Genomic DNA, 10,130 nt, shown 5'->3' with positions numbered 1-10,130 from the left:
TATGTTTGTGCCAATGCTATACAGTTTCCCTCTTGTTTATGCCTTTCTAGGATGTAATAAAAGCCCCTTTTAAGTTGAATTTATGATGTGCCTGCAGTTTAGGATGTTAGTTTAGTTAGGTTCTTCAGTTAGTTTAAGGTTTTGTTATTATTAGAGTTAAGAAAGCCATGCCAATAAGTATCTGTAAAGTCTTGCCCATAAGTATAAGTACATGTGTTTATCCTTTAAGGTTTCCCTAATGTTTAAGTTTAGAAATGTTATTTTTGAGATTTGTGTCTGATGGCCAAAGCAGTGGCCAGAAAGGTTGATATTAAGGGACAAGGAAGTTAGTCCTGGAATTCAGTTTGGACCAACACCCAGGTAATCCCATCTTCACCAACAAAAGGGCCTTTTGACTAACAAAGGATGTCACCCTGTTTTGCTATTGGACTGTTTGAAGTTTTACTCTCAGGATCCAGAAGCTCATTGGACTGTTCACATCTTTACTTTCAGGATCCAGGCAAGAAGGTGCAAGCTTTTCTGCTGGGATTTGATCTCATCAGCATGTGCAAAGGGATTGTTTTCTCCCTTTGGCGTTCTAGGATATTTTCTCTGTATTAGATGGAAGGAGACCGCCCCCTTCCTGGGTTTTGCACTATGGGGGTGGGACCAGGGGCGTAACGAGGCAGCCCTGGGCAAACTGTAGCCCTGGGCAAAACCTGAGTTGGATGCCCCCCCCCACAATGGGCGGCCACTCCACCACGACCAATTTTTTTTTGCACCAGGACATTGGTGCCTGCAGGGGGTGCCTTTTTAGACATATCAGCACTATAATTTCAGGATATCATCAGGAGACTGTCCTTATGCTACTCCCCATGTTTGGTGAGGTTTGGTTCAAGGAGTCCAAAGTTATGGACTCCCAAGGGGGGGTGCCCCATCCCCCATTGTTTCCAATGGGAGCTAATAGGAGATGGGGGCTACAGTTTTGAGGGTCCATAACTTTGGCCCCCCTGCACCAAACCTGGGGGGTATCATCAGGGCAGTCTCGTGATGAGACCCTGAAAGTTTTGAGACTGTGCCTTCAGAAATCCCCCCCCCCCAGCCTGCAACCCCCATGGACCGTCCACAATACAGAAAACTCAATGCAGAACAAAGATTCTTGGGCAAATTTCTGGGATGTTCCTGCAGGGGGCGCATTTTTTGGATGTATTGGCACCAAAATTTCAGGGTATCATCTGGAAACTGTCCTTATGGTACCCCCAAAGTTTGGTGCAATTTGGTTTAGGGGGTCCAAAGTTATGGACCCTCAAAGGGGGTGCCCCATCCCCCATTCTTTGCTAAGGAGATGGGGGCTACCCTTTGATGGTCCATAACTTTGGGCCCCCTGAACCAAACTGCACCAAACTTGGGGGGTGCCATCATCTCCAGATGATACCCTGAAATTTTGGTGCAGATACATCCAAAAATGCACCCCCTACAGGAACATCCTAGAAATTTGCCCAAGAATCTTTGTTCTTCATTGAGTTTTCTGCATTGCTGTCAATGGGGGTTGCAGGCTGTGGGGGCACATTTCTGAAGGCACAGTCTCAAAACTTTCAGGGTCTCATTAGGAGACTGCCCTAATGATACCCCCCAAGTTTGGTGCAGTTTGGTTCAGGGGGGCCAAAGTTATGGACCCTCAAAACTGTAGCCCCCATCTCCTATTAGCTCCCATTGGAAACAATGTCCCTAACGTTGGAATCCCTAAACCGAACCTCACCAAACTTGGGGGGTAGCATAAGGACCGTCTCCCGATGATATGCTGAAATTTTGGTGCCGCTAGCCTAAAAACTGCGCCCCCTGCAGGCCACAAATGGAAAGCCACTAAAAATACCCCAAAACGAACCCAGCATTTTGATGCCCCCCACAAGGTGATGCCCTGGGCAGTTGGCCACCTTGCCCAATGGGCATTACGCCAGTGGGTGGGACTGCCCCACACCTCCTTTTTGGGTTACTGGGGAAATGTATAAAAGGGGCTGATGCACAGCCGTGGAGGGTTCCTTTTTGCTGAGCTGTGCCAAGAAATCACTTGCCAATAAAGAACCTCCCTGCTTTTGAAGAAACTCTGGTCTCCTGCACCTTTCCTCCTTGCCTTGCTGTCATGAGCTGAAATCACTTGAAATCACTCCTAGAAATCACTTTATGTTACCGGGTCAGCGGTAACACAGGCTTGATAAGATGTCTCAAGAGGTGTACTGTCTTCTGGGGAAAAATCCAATTCATTCAACATAAAACATTCAATGCCTATGCTGTCACAAGGTTCTTAACATCCAAATCGCCTTAATGGTCAGTGTCTGCATATCTGGTAAAAGATAATGCAGGAATTGGCACCTTCCTGGCTTGGTTGCTGACATACCCTGATTTCTCCCAAAGAAAAAAATCCCTTGGAAGCCCTGGCAGCAGTTCTCATCCCAGGCTGTTCTGCTGTGCTGGAGGGCATTTATTATTTATTTGCTGTGTTGATATGTAGAGGGAAAAATAGGCAGGTGTGCAGAGAACATGGTGAACGGGGGTGAAGAAGGAAGAAATCTATCCTCCTAAAAACGCGGACGGACAAATGGCCCACGGGGGTGGGGGTGGAATTGCGTCAGATTCCTGCTCGGTCCCCCCCCCCCCCTTCAGTTTCTGTTTCTGGGCTGAAGAAAAGGAAACTGAAACCGGGAGGGGGGGCGGTAGTTCCAAAGCAGACTTGCCGCGCTGTTTCATCGGAGGCTCCTCCTGCTGGAAACATCTGGAAAACCGCGCGGGTATAAAAGGCAGCGGCGCGCAGGACCCAAGCCAGACGGCTGTTCCTTGGGCGACTGCAGACAACCAGCCTCGCCTCCTCGCCCCTCAAGATGGTAAGACGGCAGGGGCATCTCGCAGGGGGTGGGGTGGGGGTTGCTCCTGTCCTGGCGGAAATCCCTTTGCGCAGAGCGATGGTGGTGGCGCAGGAGGCGATCTTTGCCCATCAAATCTCTATTAAAAGCGCGAGTTTGAAGGCTAGTTGCAAAGTGGATAGCGGGGGCGGGAAACGACTTGTTCTTTACACCATCAAGAGTTCACTCCTGTTACAGGATCTTTCGAGGCATGAAAGGGGGCGAGCTGTTCTTGATCTGTAAATATCAAACGTTAAAAAGGGGGAGGGAGAGGGCAGTATTTCAAATTCCTCTTGGTATGAGTGCATTGCTGCTGCGCTGGATCACAGAGCTGCTCTCTCCCAGTGGGACGGCTCTTTGTGGACGGTGGGGGTCCTGGAGAGCCCTTGACCCCCCCCTAGTCTTCCACACCCTTTTGCTCTTTACAGAGGTGCTCACACTTCTTGTGATGGGGGACAGCACTTTACACCTTGTCCCTAACCTGTGTCAGATGTAACAATCATGGGTGAATTGTGGGTTCTCCTGAATTAAGGTCAGGACCACAGTGCACACTGAAAATTGGCTGCAGCCTTCCTCTCTGTGCCACTTTTCCAGCCTGAAACAGCCCCAGGGCACTATTGGGGAAAAGTCAAGTGTTTCAGATTAGGGAAAATGGGAGTGGGGGTGGGTGGGTGAGGGGGAATCTCCTTTTCCATGGGCAATATGGTCCAGGTCCTAATTTGGCACAGTACATGTAGAAACTGAGATGAACCCACAACTCAGATGTGATTGTGTTTAATCAGACACAAGGTAGGGACCCAGACCATATTGCAGCTACTTAAACAGCAGGCAAGACCTGCTCACAGTTGGAATCACAGGCAAAACCTTATCTTAAAAAGCACTTCACTCATTCAAAAAACAAACAAACAAACACATGGGATTTTAAAATCCGTGCTCTCCAAATTTCCCAACCTGCTGCTGTCAGAGGAAAGTGGAGCACCTACGGATCAGGAAGGGTCTTCCGGACATCAAACGGACCCTGTGCTCTGTTATGTTAATGAGCCTTTTGGTTCTTTCCCACTTAGGATTTCCCACATTCCTTTGAATTGCAACTTGTACCAAACTGAAGTGCACCCCAGTGCTGGCCTCTGGCGCTATCTCTTTATGCCGGCCTTGAGACCTAACAACTGAAACATTCCTGTCTTGCTTTACTTTGCCTTTGATGTGGGGTGTGAAAGGGGGGAGGGGCAAAACTTGGGAATAAAAGATTGTACCCAAGTCAGTTCTTTAGCACTGACTTCTTGGGCCATACCGGTGTCTGTCAATCAAGGCTACTGATTTGAAATTTAGAGTTGTATATTGATCTGCAGATCTGGGGCTTGACACTACGCTTGAGACAATTTCATTTGGGGAGGTGATCCCCTTAGCCCACCTTAGTAGTGTGAAACTGACTATATAGATATAGACCATTTGCTTCCTAAGCTTCCTCTGACCAGTTAAATAGGCAAAGAGATCTAATTGTAAGTGTCTGTAATGTCCTTGAGGCCTAGCCCCTAGGGCCGTGGTGGCAAACCTTTGGCACTCCAGATGTTATGGACTACAATTCCCATCAGCCCCTTCCAGCATGGCCAATTGGCCATGCTGGAAGGGGCTGATGGGAATTGTAGTCCATAACATCTGGAGTGCCAAAGGTTCGCCATCACGGCCCTAGGGGATCATTTGGGAAACCATAGCTCATTCCACACATGCAGAATAATGCACTTTCAAACTGCTTTCAGTGCTCTTTAAAGCTGTGCGGAATAGCAAAATCCACTTGCAAACAGTTGTGAAAGTGGTTTGAAAACACATTATTTTGCATGTGCGGAAGGGGCCCATGTTAGGCGTGTGCCTAGCTGCTCCAGTTTGACAGTTGGAATGAAATCCACTAAAACACCCCAAATGTTAACAGGTGTACTGAGTTAATAGGAAAAACGCTGCCAGTCACCTGCTTTCAAGAATGAAAGCTCCCTGCATCAGATACCCATTTGTCAAATGTAACTAACAAAGGAAGCTTGGAAGCTTCTGTCACCAAAATCATTCTGTTCACTAAAGTTCTACTGGACTTGAATCTAGTTGTTCTACTGCAGACCAGCCTGACTACCCTCTGAAACTATCTTCTCGAATGATGCAGCAGCAGGACCTGATTTGGGAAAGGTTCCCTGGTTTGAGATGCAAGCCAGGGCAAGTCTGGACTTGTCCTCCTGCATGCGCATCAAATGTTTTCACGCACTTTTGCCTCTGAGAACTGAAGGCCACCTGGCCCGTTCAGATAAAAGCAAACTGAATTATATGCGATCGCTGTAAATTAATACTTCACATTTTAAAGTCTTCATGACAATGCCCCAGTTTCAGATTTAGCTGGCTGGGGAACTTACTTATAAGGAATTCCTGCCCTGTTATTTGTGAGGTGCGACTGCAAACATGCAAAGAAAACAATAAGACCTTTCTGGCTTTAAGGGAGAAAGAAGTAAATTAAAATGCCAAAAACCTGTGTGTCCCAGCCCATCATGATGGGAATTGTAGTCCATGAACATCTGGAGAGCCACAGGCTGCAGTGATTCAGATGCAGGGGCACTTCTAAAAGCATCTTTAAAGTGCTTATACAGTCCTGCCATCCTCAAAAAACGTGTCAGTGTCACAAGGACTTCTTCAGAATATCTGCAATGTAGGCTGTATTGGTTAGACCTTCAGGGAATCCTAGCCACTGTTGCATGTTGAGTAAGGATTTTTGGCACCCTCGTCAAACTACAGTTTCCATGATTAGGGGCACATAACCCAGTATCAGTTGGTAATATAGATATCCTAAAACTGGGCATATTGGATTGTTGCTGTCACCATGCTTGCAGAAGGAGGCAGAACCCTTCCCAATGAAATAAAAGTCACACTAATTGCTCTGAATTGAAGCTATTCCATAGCATAGACAGTAGGGGTGGTTGGTTGTGGTGGGTTTTCCAGGCTGTGTGGCTGTGGTCTGGTGGATCTTGTTCCTAACATTTAATCTGCATCTGTGGCTGGCATCTTCAAAGGTGTATCACAGAGGAAAGTCTGTTACACACTGTATAACATACTGTTACAGTGTGTAACAGACTTCCCTCTGTGATACACCTCGGAAGATGCCAGCCACAGATGCAGGCAAAACGTTAGGAACAATATCCACCAGACCACAGCCACACAGCTCGGAAAACCCACCACAAAGTTGAATCCAGCCGTGAAAGCCTTCGACAGTAGGGGTTGTGTCTCATCTGAATTGCTAGAGCATGATGTTGTATGTCAACCTCTTATTAGCTCTCCAAATTTTCCTATCCTAAGATGTGTTTTGCTTTTGCTTTCCCTTAGGCCTTGTCTTTGAATGTGAAGCTGCTGACAGGACAGATGTATTCCCTGAGCATCCACCCAAGTGAAACCATCTGGGATCTCAAAATAAAAATTGCCCAGAAATCAGGGGTGCCACCGTATCAGCAGAAACTGGCATGCCAGGACAACGGTCATATCGACCTGCAGGATAAGGCCCAGCTGTCTCAGTTTGGGCTGAAATCTGGAGATACCATCATGTTGGTGGTAAAAAATGAAGAGGCCATTACCATCTTCGTGAGGAATGACAGAGGCAGAACCAGCCCGTACCAGGTTCTTCCTTCGGAGAAGGTGGCTGACTTCAAAGTCCGGGTTCAGCGACAAGAGAACATCCGGGCAGAACAGTTCTGGCTGACTTATGATGGGAGGCCTTTGGAAAATGACAATCAACTGTCAGATTACAACATTGCCCCGCACGGCACCATCTTCTTGAACATGCGTCTGCGGGGTGGCTGCATTGGCCAAGTATCCCTCCTGAGCTTAGCTCTGTGTTTTTCTGATTTTTAAAAATCTTCTTAATGCTTAGGAGGGGGGGCACCCAGTATTGTCATTTATTGCAGAAGTGATGCCTGTAGATTCCAGTATCCTATCGCGCACATGCAGCCTACAGTTGCATGCAAATATCTGTGAACAGGGAGTAACTATTCCAACCCTGGCATGAGAAGACGGTCAGGGGCTCTCTAACCTTCTCTTAAAGCCACACGCTTGGAGGCATCTCAGAAACATTTTCTTTCCTTCTAGGGCTGAAATTGACAGACAGCCCAATCCAGATGGGAGGGGGTGGCGAACAGGCTGTAGGAGTAGTATGTTTGCCCACCCTGCCTGTGTAAGTGGCACCCAAGCCAACAGAGAGAGCAAAGATGCTGGAAGGTGGTGCATAGAGCTCTGTGGCACCCAAACCTGGAAGAGCTCATTGCTGGGAGGCTATACCAGTATGGGAGAGCACACTGGTACAGCAGGGGACGGGACGGGGGGCGTTCTCAGGGATGGAGCAGGCTTTTGCCAGCTTTCACTGGGCTTCAAGCCCGGGAACATCCCCCTCCCTGGCCACAGACTTACATCACTGGGAAGTGTGGTATAAACTTGTTTGCTCTATGGGGTTGTGTGGGTGGCAGGAGGGTTTATGGATCCCCTCCCCTCCCTTGCATGCCACCCCTCCCTCCCCTCCCTCCCCTTCCCTTGCATGCCACCCTTCGTTCCCTCACCTCCCCTTCCCTCTGCTAGGGTGGGTGGGCTATGTCCAGATGCTGGACCCCTCCCTCCCCTTCCTTGCATGCCACCCCTCTCTCCCTCCCCTTCCCTTGCATGCCACCCTTTGCTCCCTCCCCTCCCCCTCCCTCTGCTAGGCTGGGTGGGCCATGTCCAGATGCCGGACCCCCTCCCTCCCCTCCCTTGCATGCCACCCCTCCCACTCCCTCCCTTCCCTCTCCCTCCACTAGGGTGGGCGGGCCATGTCCCCATTACCTGCTTGTGTTGTATTCCGGAGGAGCCTGATATCGGACCCTCCTGATATCGGTGGCAGGAGGGTTTATGGATTTTCCTCCTTTCTGAGCCATCCAAAAACCTCCTGGAGGCTTTCGTTGTGCCTTCCCTGGCACTGTGGATCCCTCCCCCCACATCTGGATTGGGCTGTTAAACTTCTTGCCAGTATTGTCTCTCTTGTGGGACCTGAAGCAGAAGATGAGCAGTACTATTTCAGCTTCTTTCTTTCTGTTATCTCTGTACCAGCTGGTACCAGCTTACCCTTCACCCTTTTCTCCTTTCCAAAGAGTGACTGCTGCCCAATCATATGCAAACTGGGGCCACTCAGCAAGCTAGAACTTGACTGATGGAAGAGCATATCTGCCTCAGGACCCTGTCTGTTCCTGCAACTTTGTGTCCTCCCAGGTGTCCTCCCAGACTTTGGACCTTTTCCACAGTTTGCAGACCACTGCCTAGGAGAAACCTCCTCAAAAACCAAGAGGAGGGGCTTAGTTCTGAATTTTTCTCTTGCAAACCAAGTGTTTAAATGTCTTCATACTCCCTGTTTAGTCCTATTTAAATGCTTCAATATTATTAACTCTGTTGATGTTTCTCCAATACTGCTGGGTCTATTTCTATGTTCTGTTCAAAGTACTTTTATCAGTATTGTACTAATAAAAAGAAAACCTTCACAAAAAGACAGTGTCTGGCACCCTTTCTGTTCACACATATTTTTGAGATTTCTACCGGTTTGCAGTCTCATCACTCAATCCCATTGAGTCATTTTATGGGTCATGAGATTGTTGGATAGTTTGAAAGGTTGCTGCTATTGGCTGCGTTCTGAAGACTATATCCTAAATAATTTTTTTCATGTGTTTGCTCAAATTCCTCACAAAAAACCCTAAACTCTGCAACCAGAATGCAGTTTCCAGTTTTCTTGCTTTTGCACAGTGCATTCTCTCTCCTTTTTTTTTTACTTTAAAAGATTATTGTTTGATAGTCCGTAGGAGAGGCAAGGGCAGCTGCCAAATCCCTGGCCTCTTTGATCACAGGAAATTTCATCTGGCAATTCCTCTGGCTTCCATCCAGGTGCCATAATTATGAGGACCAGGAACTTACTTTCAAAACAAAACAGGAAGCCCAATATTGTAGCCTGTTCCACATACTGCAGCCTTTGCATAACCCTGACAACCTGTGTTACCATCAGCTGCAGTAGGAGTGCTCGCTTTCCTGTGGCAGGACTCCTTTCCTTTCTCCTGCAAGACAATTTGAAATTCTGTGAGAGGGTAGTACCCAACATGTACAGCTAGTGACAAGAAAAGCTTTTTCTTAATTTTTTCAAAATTTAAAGTTCTCTGTGATTAGCCTTACACTTGGGCCTCAGAGCCGCCTAGGCTATAAAGGAAGCCATAAAATACAACTAGGGCAGTGGTGGCGAACCTATGGCACGGGTGCCAGAGGTGGCACTCACAGCCCTCTCTGTGGGCACTTGCGCAGAGTTCATCATGTGGGGGGTGGTGGAAAATCACCCCCACACACACATCTAGGCTGGCCTGGGCATGATCCTTTACCTGGGAGTAAGCGTGGTGGCTGGCAATGGGACTTGCTTCTGAGTAAACCCTCCTAGGATCGTGATTCACCCATTGGAAGCATTGCACAGTTGCTTCACTAAGCTTACTCCTGAGTAACGCGTGCCTTGGAGCCAACCGTTTTTTCTAAATGAAAACCTCAGTATTCAGGTTAAGTTGCCGTGTTGGCACTTTGCGATAAATAAGTGGGTTTTGGGTTGCAATTTGGGCACTCGGTCTCGAAAAGGTTCACCATCATTGAACTAGGGGGTTACACTTCTCCGCTGTGAACTCAAGCCCATTCATAACAGCCGCAGTATATTTTCAAATGCATGCCTGTGCATAAAATGGGGAGACTGCCCCCTGCTGGCTGTTCTCCCACTTGCTTGGCATTGACCAGAACTGGGGGTGGGGGGAGGGGGGCTTTTCCATCAGGGTTCCTGCTCTGTGGTGTGCATGCACAGGAGAAGCTGAGAGAATCCCCCTCACTGGAAATGTTCAAGAGGCACCGCAAGGCTTGCCCAATTGCCTTTGATGGAGTGTAAACAACAGGCATCTTTTGGGTTGGCAGTGAGAGGTTCAAGGGTTTTCTTTAATTGTTTGGTTTTAATTTGTAATGTTATTTTATAACTTTTTTTGGGGGGGGGGGTGTCAGCCACCTTAAACCAAAAAGAAAGACGGGGCATGAATATTTTACTAAATAAAAGGTGAGAGGAAGAGGTAGGATCTTCCGGCTGCTCTTATTCCTACAGCTTATCCCCAAATCCCTAGGGTTCCCTCCGGCTGCCCGCTTGCAGGTGTGTTGTGGAGATCTCTCGGAACCACAGCTGCTCTCCAGACTTCAGAAATCAATTCC

At 48.0% G+C, this 10,130-nt stretch overlaps 1 protein-coding gene across 2 annotated transcripts; it reads left to right on the top strand.

The window, feature by feature from the left end:
* Positions 1-2,733: 2,733 nt before the first annotated feature.
* Positions 2,734-8,404, top strand: ISG15 (ISG15 ubiquitin like modifier). Of its 2 annotated transcripts, XR_007246058.1 has the most exons (3): positions 2,734-2,858; positions 6,231-7,364; positions 7,771-8,404. XR_007246058.1 is itself a non-coding variant. In XM_048514831.1 (2 exons), the coding sequence occupies exons 1-2, from the start codon at positions 2,856-2,858 to the stop codon at positions 6,750-6,752; spliced, it is 525 nt and encodes a 174-aa protein (XP_048370788.1). In that variant the 5' UTR covers positions 2,734-2,855; the 3' UTR covers positions 6,753-7,460. The 2 variants fall into 2 exon arrangements, 1 of the variants encoding a protein (XP_048370788.1); XM_048514831.1 differs by lacking the exon at positions 7,771-8,404 and having other exon boundaries at positions 6,231-7,460.
* The last annotated feature ends 1,726 nt before the right edge of the window (positions 8,405-10,130 follow it).

This window comes from Sphaerodactylus townsendi, linkage group LG13, assembly GCF_021028975.2.
Source record: "Sphaerodactylus townsendi isolate TG3544 linkage group LG13, MPM_Stown_v2.3, whole genome shotgun sequence".
Classification (NCBI taxonomy): domain Eukaryota; kingdom Metazoa; phylum Chordata; class Lepidosauria; order Squamata; family Sphaerodactylidae; genus Sphaerodactylus; species Sphaerodactylus townsendi.
Note: the sequence above shows the minus strand (reverse complement) of the source record. Positions and strands in the feature narration are given on the sequence as shown.